General features: G+C 33.8%; 1 protein-coding gene across 4 annotated transcripts in view; it reads left to right on the top strand.

The window, feature by feature from the left end:
* CRPPA (CDP-L-ribitol pyrophosphorylase A) overlaps nt 1-17,715 on the top strand; it is a 216,795-nt gene that overhangs the window by 112,890 nt on the left and 86,190 nt on the right. For 3 of the 4 annotated variants that reach the window (XM_033088857.1, XM_033088860.1, XM_033088858.1), the window contains one exon: nt 9,476-9,607. The exons of the other annotated variant lie outside the window; for it this stretch is intronic. In XM_033088857.1, the coding sequence (XP_032944748.1) occupies nt 9,476-9,607 (132 nt within the window). The remainder of the gene's footprint in view (nt 1-9,475; nt 9,608-17,715) is intronic. 4 annotated transcript variants of the gene reach the window in all.

Here is a 17,715-nt window from a genome sequence, read left to right on the forward strand (position 1 = left end):
AGTTCCTTCCACGCATGCAACCATGTTTGCCTGACATATCTGTATTTCCTCTGGTGGGTTTTTCTACCTGAAATACCATGTTTCTCGTGTTTGCTTCCCTCTTATTATCCTTAAAATTTGAGTGACAATATTCTTCTTGGAATCCTTCCTTTACACCCCCATGCTCAGAGTCTTTCCCCCTTTACCCACACAACATGGGTAGGCATTCAGAATATGTATTTACTTAAGCTTGCCATGCCATTCAGGACATGATGTCTCCTATTCCACCTTGTTTCAGTGCAGCCCCCCACAAATAAATGCTCTGTGGTGACCTGCAGAAGTGAAGGAAGCAAGGTCTGAGGAAATAAGTAGAAATTTCATTTCAAGTAATAGCTATCAAGGAGAACAATACTGCTAGTTCTCTACCAGAGGTTTAGGCTTTTTTTTCTTTTACTGTCTTGATGTAGTCTCTCCTCCTTACTTTTTGGTATACAATTTTTTTTTTCCATTTTGCCTTTTAGAAAAATAAATTTGTTTCATACAATAGCTATAATCATCTAATTTACAGATGTCTGTTTTTAGTTCTTGCGAATCATATCTTCATGCTTCATGTTAGGAAGTGTAACTTATTGTGTCCATAAATGACTACTTATGTCTTCTTTTAAATTACTCTCTGTATTAACTCTAAAAGACAGCATAAACTTTGAAGTGTTTCTCATGTCTAAGTGGGGCCTTTCTTTTTCTCCTACAGATTGAATTTAAGGGGTGATTGTCAAACATTTTTGGAGGAGACATTCCTTTATATTTGTTTCAAATAAATTCTAAATGGATCACTACCATATTAAGCAAGTAAATTTTTGCATTGATGAGCATTAATTTTATCTTTTAGTTCATATGTATAGCATATATTTATGTATTTAATAAGAAATATTAGGTTATTTTGATGAAGACAAAAGTTTGAAATCGAAGATTATGGAAGAAAATTGAGATTTCTTTTCCTAGTCTATTTCTGCATTTATATGGATTGTGCAATAAACTGATGGACCTCTTAAATACTTCTAATATTAACAGTTGAGGAAGGGTTTTTTCCTTGTATCCTATCCTCTGCAGTTAAATGGATCTAGAAGCCTGAAAATGGCCTTGTCATAAATATAATATTAAACAAAGGTTATCTTCAGACTTACGTGCTATGATTATAATATGCCAACAGAATGTGCTACTGTGTTTTCCCGAAAATAAGACCGGGTCTTATATCAGTTTTGCTCCGAAAGACGCATTAGGGCGTATTTTAAGGGATGTCTTATTTTTTTATGTACAACAATCTACATTTATTCAAATACTATCATGTCATCTTCTTTTGGAACATCGTCATAACGTACTAAAGCATCCGTCTGGCTGGCAGTTTTAACTGGGGCTTATTTTTAGGGTAGGTCTTATTTTTGGGGAAACACGGTATTTCACTCATTCATCTGTGTTACTCCATTTAATCTCACACCATGACGAAAGCATATGCCAAGCAGATGTTTCTTAGCCGTGCTGGTCATTCAGTTGAGCTCAGCACACATATGACATGAAAGTGTTACCTCATTGTACCATTCTTGTGTGCAGACATGCCGAGGCCTGAGTTTAAAAAAAAAAAAAAATACAGTGCATTTTTCATCTTAGGCACTGTAGCTTTCATCTCTACAAGTTCGACTTGGGTCCTTTTTTATGTCTTCTATTTCTCTACTTAACTTTGGAATATGTGGGCTACAATTATAATACCCATTTTAATCTTTGTTGGCTAATTTGAACACCTTTGTCAGTTTTAAGCGATGTATTTATCTCCCACAACTGAGGCAAGGACCTCCTTAGTCCTCTACCTAATGCCCTATAAGTTATGTTTTCTGATGTGAGTGATGGCTGTTATCACTATTTCTGACCCTGGGTGTGTGTCAGCCGCTGTTCCTTCTGATCATTTTGAGTGGCTTAAACCTGAACATCCACAACGCTTCCCCATGTGCCAAGGCAGTAATTTGGGACAGGGCTCACGTCATTTATTTGTCTTCTCTCAGAGATGTCCTTAGTTGCTTAGTGTATCATGCCTTAAAACTCCCTGTTTCACATAGTTTTCACACTTTTTTACTTGTTTCTGGTAAAAAGGTAAATTTAGTCCCTTTTACTCCCACTTGGGCAGCGACAAGCTGGGCCCTTCTCAATTTGGGAGTTTTATTTTCACGCATTCATATCCATCCACATTTTCAGGTATATATTTTTAAATGTAAATAAGAAACAAATTCAGTCTGTTTTAGCTCAGACTAGATAATTTTGCTTATTCCATATCTAATTTTTTACAGTGGGACTTGAAGTAGTAACAGAACATTTAGGCAGGAATTAAAATTCCTTTTGTAATACAGACACATAAATTAATGACCCCTCCAAAAAAAAAATGAATGGGATGTATGACCATCAATGATGTTACATACACTTCTTTTGTGCTAGATAATTACGCCTCTTAGCAGTACCTGCAATGATGAAATTTTTGATTTCTATACTCTTGTGTATCGTAGCTGCTAGCTACCTGTTGCTCTCAGCACTTGAAGTGTAGCTACTAATTTATATTTAATTTTAATAACTTTTGAATTTCAATATAAATAGTCATATATGGCTAATGGATACTCTAGTAGTGCAAATTTAGACTATGTTATATTTGGCCACCTTTTATATTGGGTTCGTTCTATTACATAATGTAGAATGTTCGTTCTATTACATAACTTTTTATGGCAATAAAAAGTTAAGCTAGTATTTTATTTTAATAAAAAATTACCCAACAAAACAAATACCAGTGATTTTCCAATTTGTTATTAGAAGCACTGTAATTGGAATTTCTGTGTATTGTGTTTTTTCTAAGACTAATGTTTAGTGGTTGGCTTCAATAGATAGTGTCTATTTGTGAACTCCAAAATATTATTTATTTTTAAAAATACCATGTAATACTTATCTAAATGACCTGTGGACAACCACAGTAATAATTATTGATTGTTGCTTCAGCAGTAATAAACTTGATCATGTAAAATGAAATTTTTAATAAGTCACTAACGTGTATAAAGATTATGTACTAAACTCAGTGAAAAATCACATACCTGCTTTTTGTAACTTCTTAACTTCTGTAATTTATATTCTCTGACAAATTTTCTCAGAAAAAAATATAGAGTTATAAGTTTTAAATAATGCTAGCTAAACAAATCAATGCTTCATATTAATCATTGGATTGCTTTTAACTTTCGATTCTAAAATTTTTTACAGAGGTTACAGAATGCTAATTTGTATAGATATATGTAATACTTCAGCTAATTGTGCTATAATATAACAGTGGCAAAGTTTAATTCTTATAGGAGAAATCACTTTGTGAAGTGATATGAAAAAAATGTTCATTTTTATGTTTTTTTACATGTTTTAAAAAAATGTTAGGTTTTTGTATTGACTGTTTAAAATGTGAAGTTCTGGTTTCATTACTTCTTTAATCTTTTAAATAAGGATCTAAAAAATGTACACAAATATAACATTTATACTGATATTATAGAACTCATTTTTTAAAATTCTTTGAATCAATAGAAACATTTAAATCTTTAAATCTTTTTAATTCTTTGAATCAATAGAAACATCTAAAACATTTAAAACTTTATATGGTTAATATTTTAATGCAAAGTGCATTTATTTATTTCCTATCTTTTGTTACATGCCATTATTTCTCAACCCACTAGTTTTGCTGATATTTTATTCTGTTAAGATTTACAAATGAGTTGTTAAGCATTTGCTCTGAGTTTCCATGATAGCTTATAACTTAATTAGTTTCTATTCATTAGAAGTATGATTTGAATTTCATAATGGCATTGATTTAAATTTGTTCTAAAATGAAGTGATTCAATATTAAAAGCTTGTTCTTTTTTCTCTTTAAAAGGACAATTCATTAAATTAAAGCAATTTTCATTAATAGAATCCATATAATTCATAAATAGTTGAAGTGAGATGAAAGTTTTTCTCATTTTTTATAATCCTTAAGATGAACTGTTACTTTGATCTGCTTAGTATTAGCCAGTTTCATGTTATTAGATTTCCCTCATATTTCTTTTGAAAAGTGCTTTTTTCATGATGTTCGGCCTAATTCACCCAATTTACTTTCCTGTACACATATGTAGATAATTTTGCAGTATGCATTGTGTGGGTTCAGAGAACCTCTATTCTATCTACCAATTCTTTTTAACTCAATTATTTGATAATTACCATAACTTTCATTTTGACTGCCCTTCCTTCCACTTTGGTGGGCGTTAAGCATTGCATATGTGGATATATACTTATGCTTCACAAATTGACTCTCTTCTTAGTCAAATAAACAACAAGTCTATTTCTCCTCCTATCATGAATCCTGACTCATGGCCTTCCTGTGAACACGGGCTCTGGAATGAAACAGAAGAGTTAGATGTGGGGTTATGGATCATTCGTGATGTTTTAAAGAATATTATGTGTGATATTAATTATTGTCCTTTATTTAATGTACCTGTCCTCAGAAAGAAGTGAAAAATCACATTTTAAAATATTAAAAAAAAATCAATTGGAATTCATCTGGGACCAGGGGTATATTAAATGTTTACTAGACAAATCGAAAGCATGTGTACAACTGAATGTAGACGACATGAGGCACAGAGAAGTTTTTCCAAACTCTGGGTGCCAGAAACTTGGCCCACCCACAAAGCCATGAAGCTACCCATATGTTAAATGTTTAAGCAGTTTACCAGTTTATAGGAGTGAATTTGCTACCTTTAAAAATATATAGATATTCTCTTTTGGGGGGCTAGAAAGAGATCAGTATATTTTTGAGTGTATGAATGAAAAAGAACTGTTAGAAATGGTATCCTAAATGGGAAATGTTTTTACTGTGATTTACATGTAGCAAATTAGTGAACAGTGCAAAAAAAGAGATCAAAGAATATCTACTTGTTAGCTATAAGCAAATCTGCAGAACTCAACCTAGATGAAATGTTTAGCTACCTTTCAATGGATGCAAGCCTGTCCAGGCTGTAAGTTTGTTTTATTAAGGCAAAAACATTTACATTTCTCTTGAGTTATCATGATCATTTTGCAACCCTCTGCTGTGGTTGTATAAACCTGCCCTGTTTTTAAAATTAAAATTGATTGCATTACTATACTAACTGAAGATTTTCCTGGAACTCCTAAGCAGTTGGTATGTTTTAGAGGTTCAAAATTAGTAGCACAATGTAAAATATATGCTTAAGTTTCACGGTTTTGATATTAGGAATTACACATCTGTTGGAGATTATTTTCTGTTTTTTGTATGTCATCAGGCCTCCCCATCCGGGTGAAAGAGCATTTTGAGATGCATCCTACTTCTTCATGTTTGCATTTTGTCAACCTGATTATACATGGCGTAAGGTTAATATCCATGTCTGCTTCTTTAAAAATTAATTGTATTGACTAGTACAATGTTTAGCACATACTAAGTATTCAAGCAAAGGACCTGTATTAATCGCCTGTGTTCTATTACTACATGTCTTCAAGTTTCCTTATAATTGAAGTATTAGGTTTGGTGGGCTAACAGAGGCAGTTTGTAGATCTATAAATAGCTTGCCTAGAACTCACCTTTATGCACCATTTCCTTAACTCGCGGAGTCTGTGGTAAACAGCATTGGCCTACTGATTTTTCATTTTTTTAAGGGCCGTTACCTTTGTCTTTCCGAGGAGCTAGTGTATGTTGTAGCTTGTTGATCTATAGCTGGAATGAAAGTCTTCCACTGATGATGAGAACTTTAAAAATTGTTGTACCACGTACCATGTACTTCAGTTCAACCTAGATGTTTTTGCTATGGCGTATGTCTCTGTAACAAAAAATTAGCTTCCATGTGATTGGTGAATAAGGGATTTGGGTCCCTATAATGTGGAAATGGCATCAGCTTGTATGCAACTTTGCCTGGATAAGAACAGCCAAAATAACAGGAATAGAATTAGAAACTTGGAAGGAAAGGTACCGATCCTCAACTTAGCTGCTGCACTGGATCAGAAGTCTTTACGACATTCTATTTTTTTAAATCTTTATTTGATTCATATATTAGTTTCTAAGAGAAATGCAGTAAAACAGCCCTCTATGTTTATGGACTTGGAAATTGTGTGCATACTATTCGATTTTTTCGCTTTGTGCATTCAAACCTATGTTCTTGGTAATAAGGTTATGATTATGATAACTTTTGATTTTTATTATGTACTATTCCTCTTTATCTGTTTTAATGGTTTTTGTCTTAAACTCTACTGTGTCGTATTATATCGCTACAACCTTTATTTTTGGTGGTATTTGCATGGAATGTCTTTTTCATCCTTTTATTTTGTACTTTTCAGCATAGTTTTCTTTAAATATTTATCTGATAACTAGCACATTGTTAGTTTTTTTTCAATCTGTTAAATCTGTTACCTATGAAAGAGTTCAATGTATTGCATTTATTTTTATTAGTTTTGGATTTGGAATTCCTTCTACAAACTTATTTTGTTGTTGCCATTGGCCAATTGTTTTGTTTGCTACTTTCCTGTTATGCTTTGTTGCGTTGATATACATAATTCTTTTTTCCCTTTGAAAGTTCAGAAACTGTAAAGTATAGTTGTATATAGCTTTAACTCAATACCATTACTTTTAAAATATGCATAATTAGCTATAAGTTAGACATGTGCAAAGTTTCTAATTTCTGTCCTTTTCCAGAACAAAACACGGACACCGCACACTTTAATTATTCATTGAGCATTCTCATTCCAATATGAGTTATTTTTGTCTAGAGTTTTAGTTCTACCATTTTTAGGCTCCCAAAGTTATTTGCTTCTATCATTAATAGTGAATATAATTAACTTACATTTGAAAATGTAGTTTCATGCTCTCTTTTAGGACACTTTCATGGAAATTATCAGAACTGCTCCCAGCTCTGCTCTCCCATAGAGTTTCACTAGCTCTTGGCAGGTTGGTCTTCCTGCTGGGCCAACCTTAGGCGCAACTTCGTGGTACAGAACTCCATTCCTAGTTTTATAATATCCATCATTCCTTCTCCATTAACGTGTTACCAGTACGTTCACTCTTTCATTTCTGTGCATTTTAAATCTCTTTGAAGGCTGTAATTACAAATTAGTCTCGTGTTTTTTGCTCCTTGTGCTATTTTTTCCCCCACAAATGCTCTCCCCATACCCCTTATTTTAGTATGAGAATTGTCAGAACTCAGAATTTGACAGGAAAACTTAAGTTGTATCAAACAAGAAATGTCTGTCTAGTTACTTACCTCGGCTGGCAATAAAGTAGCCCAGGTTGTGCAGTGCAAAACTCCAGGGCATTCCATCCACATAAGGTATAACGGACAAGGTGCCCCCCGGCATTTCATGGCATCTAAACAGTACAGGTAATTACATGGTTAGAAGAGTTAGTCGCCAAACCGTGTATGGGGCTATCTAGAGATCTGGCAATATGGACTCAGGAGAATTTTACCCTCAGCCAGTCCCCTGGTTCTAGGTCCATACCATGACTGAAGTTTCCAAAATTGCCTTGAATTTGGGGAAACAACCTGCTTTTGTTTGCAAGCCCACTACCAGCAATTTTCGGTTCAGCTAGATATTTCAAAATCATAAGATTAGAAGAAACTTTGTGGCACTAGTTTGTCCAAGTTTGTAAAAGACTGCGGGACACAAAAAAAGGCAGGGCAGAGATGACCATGTCACTTTAGCTTTAGCTCTTAAGTTCATCAACGCACATTAGTATAGGAGCTTCCTCCTTGACACACACACACCTCTTCTCCTCCCACCTTGGCTTCTTACGGATGAGGGGAGGGCTCCACAGAAGGTGATGTGTAAGCCATCCTTTTAGAAGCCTTAAGCTACAAATAAGAATGGACATCTTTTGCAACTGCTGATAGACATTAGCTTCCAGGTCCCAGCTAGGGGGACACCTGGCTGCAAGTTACTAAATTGTACTGAAGCAAGATCTAGTATTTATAGATCATTCACAATTCTTTTAGCCTGGCTGTGGTTTACCAGTCAGGAGTTACTTTTACCATAAGCAATGCTACCTGGTAAAAAAGCTGAAATTTCACCATGATAAGTTTTCAGGGAAACACCTAGGAGAAGGCAAGCCTAAGGTTATAGGGTCACATCATCTTTTCGTGGGGTATCTTTTCATGAGGTAGTCAGCAGATAGAAAAACCTGAAATGTTTCCTTCTGCTGTTCATCTCCCATTTTTTTTGTTTGTTTGTTTTCTTCTTTGTCTATTCTTTTGGTTTCTTTATGGATTGAACATTTCTAGAGAAAAAAAGTCTTTATTGTCACACTGGATTTCAGGAAGAAGCAGCTATATGTGTTTGTCTTCAATTAACTATATTTAATATAAAGTTCCAAGAAATAATTATTGAATATTACTAACTTAATACATAAACATACTTATTACATGTCATCTCATAATTCTCTTTAAAAATAGATGCTAATAAGTACTTTTCCCTGGAAGAGCAAAATGTAATGTATGGGTTGGAAGAAAAAAAAAATCTCCTTTGTGTTACAGAGAAAAACATAAGATATTTTGTTGTATATTTTCTATAGAGCACATTTCCATATAAATGAGCAGAGAGGAATGGAAGGGATTAGTATACAAGTTTTAGGGTAGAGTATATTTTAAAATGCTCCTAGTTAATAAATATGCATAATTGAACAAATTATAATTCTTGAAAGTTTTTAAAATTTGGTATTGTGAAAGAATAAATATATTTCAGAGTATTCATTTTATATGTACATTTGCATTTTAAATTGTTCATTTTGAGGGTATATGTCTTATATTCCATAAAAGATGAACAACACGGTGAAACCTTCGACAATTTTGGAGAAATGAATAAAGATCACCTGTGCTCCATAAAATTTAAACGAAAAATAATGTTTAAAAAATAGTCAATTTAATTATTTTAAGAAAAACACTATTTAACACCGCAGAAAAACACTACATAAAATTCTTCTAGATTTACTTTAAGAAATAAATTATTATTTGTTAGAATTCCAATTGTTAATTACTTTGAAAAGAATTCTTGTAGACAGATTTATGTACATAAATTAGATGAACACTCCCTTGAATTTTATTGATAGTGTTAATTTCCTAACATATATATTTATTTATTTGTAGCCTAGTCTCAAATTACAAATTATGAACTAAGTTGAATGAATTGATCAAATGATAATAGTATTTTTTATACAAGTGACTCTGTCACAGTTCAAATAGAACTTTATATTGTCAGTGAGTGTTCACTGCTTCTGTATTTATAAAGAATGATTCATTGATCTTATTAAATATTTATGGCTTAGAAATGCTTAACCAAAAATTAATGCAAATTGATAAAAATATAATTGTGTGTGTTTTGAGCTTCTTTAATGTTATATTTTTAAAAGGAAACTGAAAGGAATGGTATTCTAATTGTTGCCTTTTATGTTAATTTTCAGGTGCATTTTCTTGATTGTAAATCTGTACCTTTTGGTCAGAAAATGGAAAACCTAATGCAGATTAGGGAATTTGCAAAGGAAGTGAAAAAAAGAAATATTTTATTATGTGGCCTTCTCATATATTATCCACAGGTAGGTAAAATGTTGGTCTCTTCAGATTATATGTTCTGTTAGAGTATAATTTTAATGATGGGGACCTGATTTTGTTAAAAGTTAACAGATATTAATAGAATAAATTTGGCTGGAAAATTACTCATTTATTTGTATTCTGTAGTAGGTAAAACTTCTCAAGGCTGGAGTAAAAATAAAAATCAAAACAGGTATTTTGATTAGGGGGGAAGAAAGATGATAATTGGTAAAAGTCTCATGCTAGATAGTCCACATAGAATTGCCAGATATGCAAATAAAAATACAGAATGCCAGTTAAATTTGAATTTCAGATAATAAATAATTTTAAGTGTGTCCCAAATTTGGTATTTGAAAATTGAAATCCAAATTTAACTGGAATTTTGGAATTAACTGGCAACCCTAAGGTCACAACTCAGCCATTTATATAATTTGACATCACTTATTTCTTTTTATGTTATGCTAAAGATGTTGATGATCAAGTTTTTCATCACTTGAAAGCAATGTTTGGCATTCAGATTATAAGAGGGCATAGTATTTAACTAGAGAAAAACTCTAATTGTCACTGTCTTTTAATCGCAGCAAGTTAAGCTGAAGGCAAAATGGATTAGCATTATAGACTGTGCAGAATAGTGTTATATAAATCAAACTGTTGGAAAATCTGTTAGAGAAGGTGGATTTGCCCTTTGTGCATAGATACCTTTTGTGGAATGTGCAGAATGCTTTATAGTTTCGTAGAGGTACCACATAAGAGTCAAGAAAGTGAAATAATCAACTGCTTTTTCAATGGTCTGGAAAAAATGTTATTTGGTACTGACTGTCCAGGAAATGACAGGTATTTAAAGTTATATGGTTGACGAATAACAGCTATTATTGATGAAATATTTAAGATACCTTTTTAGCCTGAAGGTGACAACATTTCTTTTGAAACAAATGGATCTTAATTAAATATAAGGATCATCTTTTAGCCAGTCCCTTGGTTTTCTTTAACTTTGAGGTTGTTTCCTCTGCTTCCAAAATATGAAAGCATGGTTAGTCATCAAGAACAAGACAAAGTTTAGTTTACTTGGGGTCGTAAAATGTTAGTGCTGCGGGGGATATCAGAGTCAGGCAACCAAAGCCTAGCAAGATAACAAACTGACCAAAGGACAAATAGCTGTCAGAGTAAGAATGAAGAACTGAGATCTGAATCTTCTTTCAGGAATATTTCCTCTTCATTAGATTCTCTTTGATTGTTCTCTAGATTATTATGGTGGGAAAAATAAATGAGTTCTTTCTCTTGTGCCATGTGAAGAGTCATAGGCGCACACTAATACTACATGATGCAGACATAAAATTGAGTTCATTGCGGAAAATCTCAAAAGCTGACCAATGGTAACACACACACAATCCCTGGAATTCTCTTTGTCCTATGATTTAGACTAAGCAAAAAAAGGCCTGTATGCACTACAGCTGACATTCTGGTGTAGAGTATCGTTGCCAGATGAAATATAGCATACACAGTTAAATTTCAATTTCAGATAAACATTAATTTTTAGTATAAATATTCCCAAATATTATATGGAACATACTTGCACTAAAAAATATCTTGTTGTTATTCTGAAATTCAGATAGAATGGGACATCTTCTGTTTTTCTTTGCTAAACCTAGTAACTCTTGTAGAGTTTATATTTACAAAAAAATTGCTGATTTTCCGACCGCTGGCACACTCTGCACATTTATGGGATGGGTACAGTGAGTATCTACATGATTCTGCACCTGTGCGGGCCCCCTGGTTGGAAAAGTGGCCTTGTGGGAAAGAAGGAGCCTTTGCTGCCTACTGCTTGGCATCTGACCTTTCTTGTTTTGAGCAAAGTTGGACCTGCTAAGCCAGCTCTAGTAAGCTTCCAAATGTGGGAAGAAGATGATCCTACAAAGCCTTCAAGATATGCTTCTCATCATTTTAGAAAGCAAAGATAGCACACTTAGGTGTTGCTTGTCTCGTCTTAAGAATACAATAGTGCAGATGTTTCACATATGTGAAAATGTTTAAAAGACAGGGTGTGCCTTTGTCCTCAAAGACACAGGGATGAGTTGATCTCAAAAGTCCAACACATTGTCCAATGTGTAAGTCCACCTTAGAGAGCATTGACCAAAGCACCCTGGGATGTTCGCCCGATACACCATTAAAAAAGGTGATGGTTAAAATACTGGGGAAACATCAGAGAATAAACAGACTACTTTAATGAAGGGCTTCAAACAAATCCTTTACATACTAATGAGCATTTCACGTCTCCAAAGTGGGGACAAAGGGTATGCCATTTTCCATTTTCTCTTGTAACCCTTCAACCATAGGTGACTCATGGGGCTAATGTTCCATCAAACAAACTTCGGGAAACACTCCTCACAAATATGCCCTAAGTAAAGAAATTGCTACCTCTGAACACACTCTTTTTATACGTCAGTGATATTTTTTCTGTTTATTTAATCGATAGCTTAGTATTGAGTGCCTTCTTGACAGGTATTCTGTCAACACTAAGGGTATGAAAATATATAAGATGGAGCTTCTGTTCCCTGTTGAGTGAAAAGATGATTGGTTTGTGTTTTCCATGGTTCTGCCAGATACAGCTTTTTGTAGTGTTTGTACGTTGGGCTTTGTTTCCTAAATCTAACCCATCTGTGTGATAGCCATTCGGGTGTTTTCATAGATAGTTAGCGTATCCTTTTAAGTAGCTGATCAGTGAATCCTTTCTTGATTTTTAATCATTTTTCATAAGACATAGCATTGAGTGCTTCTTCTTTGGCTAGGTTTCCAGTTTATTGATCGTCCCTCCTCAGAAGAGAGAACATAATGAATTAATTTCAATATCTGTGACATACATATGGTCTTTCTGGGTTAAAAAAGACCTGCCTTGTTATGATATATTTCTGATAATGTCGTGATTTTTGGGGGCTGCACTTCAATGTTGATGTATATGATGTTTATAGTTAAATAGAATTATGTAAGCCTTTGTTTTTACAACACATGATTCTATTGAGCTTCTATTTGTGTTTGTGTAGAGTTCTTTTACACATGTGTAACACTCTGTGCTTGGGGAATTTAAATGTATCAGTTTTTTTTCCCCTAGTGTTTCAGTCTTCTATTGTCTTTTTTACATACTCTATAACATATGACTAATTAGCTACAGTTTCTTTCTTCGTACAATTTACAAATTAGGTGTTGTCTATATTTGTATGCATCTTTAGGGAAAAACTGAGTTGGGAAAGGCTAAGGATTGATTCTGTTTTTAGTATCTGAAAATGTTGTCTACAAATAACATTTAATATCTACAATGTTATTTGTGATCAATTAATGGTAATTCTTTGATAATTCGATAACTGACATATACATCTAATTGAATAATATTTCAACTCAGTTTCTTCATATTTTCTCTTCTGATATGGGAATCTAACAAAGGCTTTGCTTAACTCCATGTGTTCCATGTGTGCATTTTTTCTAATCATAGAGATATAATTTACTAAATTATTGAATATGCTAGTTCCTTTGCTATATCAATGTCGTAAAGTATTAGTTAACTTTTCTTTCCCCAAAATTGACTTTAAAATATTCTACTAGCCTCACAAAATTAATAATGTTAAACAAGCTCTTTGTGGGTAGCTTAAACTTAGACTTACAGATCAACTAACTGACTGGCTTGACCATTTATATATAATATAAAGTTTTCTGACCTTATCATTCATTGCTCAGTCCCTCAAGATGTAAATAAATCAAGAGAGATTTGAAATTTATGCTCTAGACAAGAAATGAACATAAAGTTTGCCTTCACAAGTTGTTGAATAAATTTAAATCAGGTCCTATCCCTTTTCTAAAATAACCATACAAACATAATTATGAATTATATTAAAACCAGGTTTTGTAATTTAATCCATATATAGGAGCTTAGTCCCCTTTTAAGTATTATTTTAAATAATTCTATGCATAAAACATTACTCTTCATTCATCTATTATTCCAACTTTGTTATGCAAGGTATCACTGAAGTCCAAGATATAAAATTATGTGTTTTAGGAACAGGTATTAATTATTTGAAAATATATATCTAATCATATAGCAGTGAACTTACAGAAACTTAGTATTTCTGGCATGAGCTATTCAAGCCAGTAGCTTAGAGTTTGCAGTCTTAATTTTATTGAAGTCTAAAATATTTTTATGATTATTTTGTATTTTAAAGCAATTATTTGCAAGTATACATTTTAAAATAAAATTTTGCTCCTGAACTTTTATGACAATAAAATTTGTAAAGTCTATAAAATTTATAAAGTCATGAAGCAGTTTTCTATTTAATTTATGCATTGTACTTGCACAAGGCTTTAGAGATAGAAGCATTCGTGTTCATGGTTAAAGAGTTCCCCAAAACAATTATAACTGATTATTTCTTGTACTGAATTAGTGTCTTCCCCTTTAATTTAAAAACTAGCTATAAGACCTTGAAAATGTAATACAAGTTTTCTAGGCCTCATATTCTCCACTTGTAAAATGCAGAAGTCAGAACATCTGTATTGAAGCCTCTGTTGGATGAGAAGATGAAGACACAAGGTGTGTAGCCTGTGTCAGGTGACACCATTGCCATCACTCACTCTGACACAGGAAAATGCTGGAACTGAGCTTGGGTTTTCTTTCTTCCTATGTAATCATAAACTTTACCTATACTATTATTTCTTTTATTTCATTGATAACTTATCCATTATAGTTCATATATTTTATTATAGTTTAGAGAGAGTACTGTGGGTTTTTTTTTTGTTTGTTTGTCTTTTGACATGTTCATAAAGTTGAAGACAACAGGGGGAATATCTTAGTTCGTTCTGCTTCTATAACAGAATATCACAGACTGGGTTGTTTATAAACAACAGAAGTTTATTTCTCATAGTTCGCGAGGCTGGAAGTCTGAGATCAGGGTGCCAGCATGGTTGAGATCTGGTGAAGACCCTCTTTCTGGTTTCAGACCTCCATTTGCTCATTTTATCTTCCAATGGTTGGGAGAGGGTGATGCTTCGGTGAGGTCATTTTTAATTAGAGCACTAATCCTATTCACCAGGGCTCCCCACATGACCCAGTCACCAACCAAAAGCGTCACTTCCTGATACCATCACATTAGGGGTTAGGATTTCAACATATTAGTTAGGGGGCAGAGGCACAAACATTCAGTCCTTAAAAGGGAATCAACATCCATCAGAGGAAGGTTAAAGAAAATGTTAAACACGTTAGCATGGCAGGGAGTGTGTACCACTTTAGTGTATCTATTTCTCTTTCTCCATTCTTCTTCTTTGAATTGTCATTCCACAAGGTTTGATATAGTGGGAAATAGAACTTGAAAACAGTGTTTGGAAATAGGACTTGAAAACAGAGTATTTTCACATATGGGACCATTGGACAGGATTATACCCATCAGCCAAGCTGCAAAAACCAAGCCTTGAAGAGGTCAGTGGGTACAACCGAGGTGCTCCATTACCCTCTTCCTGGTCCTGAATGCTACTTTTTCTGCTGTTCCTAGAACTGTAGCTCTTGAAGACGTACCAAAAAGGAAGACAATTGCCAAAACAGTCCTGTAATTTTTTTTTAAATAATTATTTTTAAAAGATTTATGAGAATCCTTCTATACAATTCCACAATTAGATACAGAATGATGTAATGAAGTTTTTTTGGTTAACAATGTTAAATTAGACAAAGCTGTGTTAATTCATCTGTCACGAAGTACGGACTAGATCTCTCTATTTTGATGAGTTAAATACTGTTGTATTTTTGAAGTTTTTGCGTGTATTGTAAAGGACATTTGAAAACATTCTTGACTATGAATCTCTTTGTAATTACTTCATGTAAGTTCATAATGAGACATTAAGAAATATATAAACAGGTCCCACTAGGATACCTTTGTGCCAAAAGACCTGAATTTGTAGGACAGAGTTGATCAATCTTTCCCTCTCAAATGCACCCCATTTGCTTTGTGTCTTCTAGACATATGAGTTATCCCTTGAGCGTGTGTCGTCATTTGGGCGTATGTTATCGAGTAGCAGAACACAGACTTTTTTTTTTTTTTTTTTAGCTGTAATCTTGAAGGAGGTGAGACTTAAAATTCTACTTCCTACCATGAGCAACTACTTGGGTTTTAGCTACTTGGGAATTATTTATTAAACACAAGGCACTTTCCATGACACTGAATCATATGGCATGCACACCGAATATGCAGCACCAAATCTGTTTACAGAAACCCATAATGCCCTCTTCAGAGTAATCAGGCTTTTTTCATGTGGGGATGTTTATGAGACTAAATATTTTTCACGTTCAGTATTGTTTTGGCTTTTATTGTTTAGACTTCGTCATTCTTCGGGAAAATATGAAGGTCATAAAAGATAATATCTCTTCAAAATTGTGTAAGTTTGAAAAACAAAACTGTTTCAAGGGATTTTGGTTAGCTTACTTGGCAAACTCATTAGAAAGAATGGCAGTCAGCTATTATATTTAGACATATCTAAATGAAATGGAATATTAGATACAAACTTCTGCTACAGATCTCCCCTTAATTTTATTTTTGAATAAAAGAATCAACTTTATGAATAAAAATGGCCATGGAAAGTTCTTAATGAACTAATTCCTTTGAATCATGTGTTAGTTAGCTATTGTTGCATAACAAATTACCCAAAAACTTAGTGATTTCAAACAACATTTATTATCTCACAATTTCTGTGTTCTCTGGCTCTGGACATTTCTCAAGGCTGCAGTCATCGCAAGGTTCCACTGGAAATGATCTGCTTCCTTGGTTCACTTAGCTGGTTCTCGGAAGGATTCAGTTCCTCTGGGCCATTGCACTGCGGCCTCAGTTCTTTACAAGCTCCTGGATGGAGGCTTGCCTCTGTTCCTTGCCATGGGGGCCTGTCCATAGAGGATCTCACAACATCAGAGCAAGCAAGAGAGAACTACGAAGATGGAGGTCACAGTTTTCTGTAACATCATCACCAAGTGACATCCCATCACTTTTATCGTATTTTCTTCATCTGAAGCAAATTACTCGTTTCCACCCATACTAGGGGGAGGTGATCACACAGGACTTGACTACCAGGAGAGGGTGATCATAGGGAGCCATGTAGATACTGCCTACCACGATAATACCTGAGTGCTAATGTAGGCTGAGACTTGTATTTCTTGCTACCCACTCCATGCTAATTAAGGCGTTTATAACCTAAGTAGGGCTAGAAATGCTTACATGTAAAAACACATACATGTAAATTATATATGTGTGTGTATATATATGTACATATGATTACACACACATACATGTCATTTTTCTCTTGACATGTGAATAGAATAGGAACAGCTAGAGAGGGTTTAGCAGGGAGGTGGAGAGCCAAAGACATAGGCACTTATTTTTATGTTATCTGTACCATTGTTTTTAAGGAGCTTGATTCAGGTCAGATTCGTATCAAATGCATTGGGGACATATATTTATAGATGGGCTATGTTATTTCAATTCAGGTTAGTAAAGCTAGTTTTACAAAATAATTGCTATAAAATGGTGGTATTGTATTTGAGGAAGTTGCGATCCATTAAGAGCCTGTAACCCAAGAGTGTTCTGTCTCAGAGCCTTGGAAAAGAGTTTCCAGGAAACAGAATTGCGGTAGTAAGTCTAGAGGACCAAAGATAAAAGGAAGCCGATGAATCTGATTACTGGAATCCAATTGGTCATCCTCAGGGAACACATGCTTGTGGACTTACAGAAAATACTGAGAAACTTCACTGGGAGTCATCTGATTTTCTAGAAACTGTCCCCCCAGTAAAACTCCTGCTGTTTCACTAATGTCGATGAAGAGCTGAAAATAAGAATTTTAGTCTTTGTTCAATTTCTGCTATTTTGACTAATAAAATAGAGAAAAATAAGCCTGACAGACTGAAAGACCAAAGTGAATAATCAGTTCCTGAAAAATGGAGAGTTTTCTAATGTATGTGGCTTTATTTCAGCCCTTTGAAATAAAATGTGTTGTATATATCCTGCTCACAGCAGTTTTATGTAGACTTGCCTTAAATAACATTACAGGAAGGGAGATACCTTTACTGTTTATTTTCATTTTATGGACCACTAATTAT

This window comes from Rhinolophus ferrumequinum, chromosome 20 (genome assembly GCF_004115265.2).
Source record: "Rhinolophus ferrumequinum isolate MPI-CBG mRhiFer1 chromosome 20, mRhiFer1_v1.p, whole genome shotgun sequence".
Lineage (NCBI taxonomy): Eukaryota > Metazoa > Chordata > Mammalia > Chiroptera > Rhinolophidae > Rhinolophus > Rhinolophus ferrumequinum.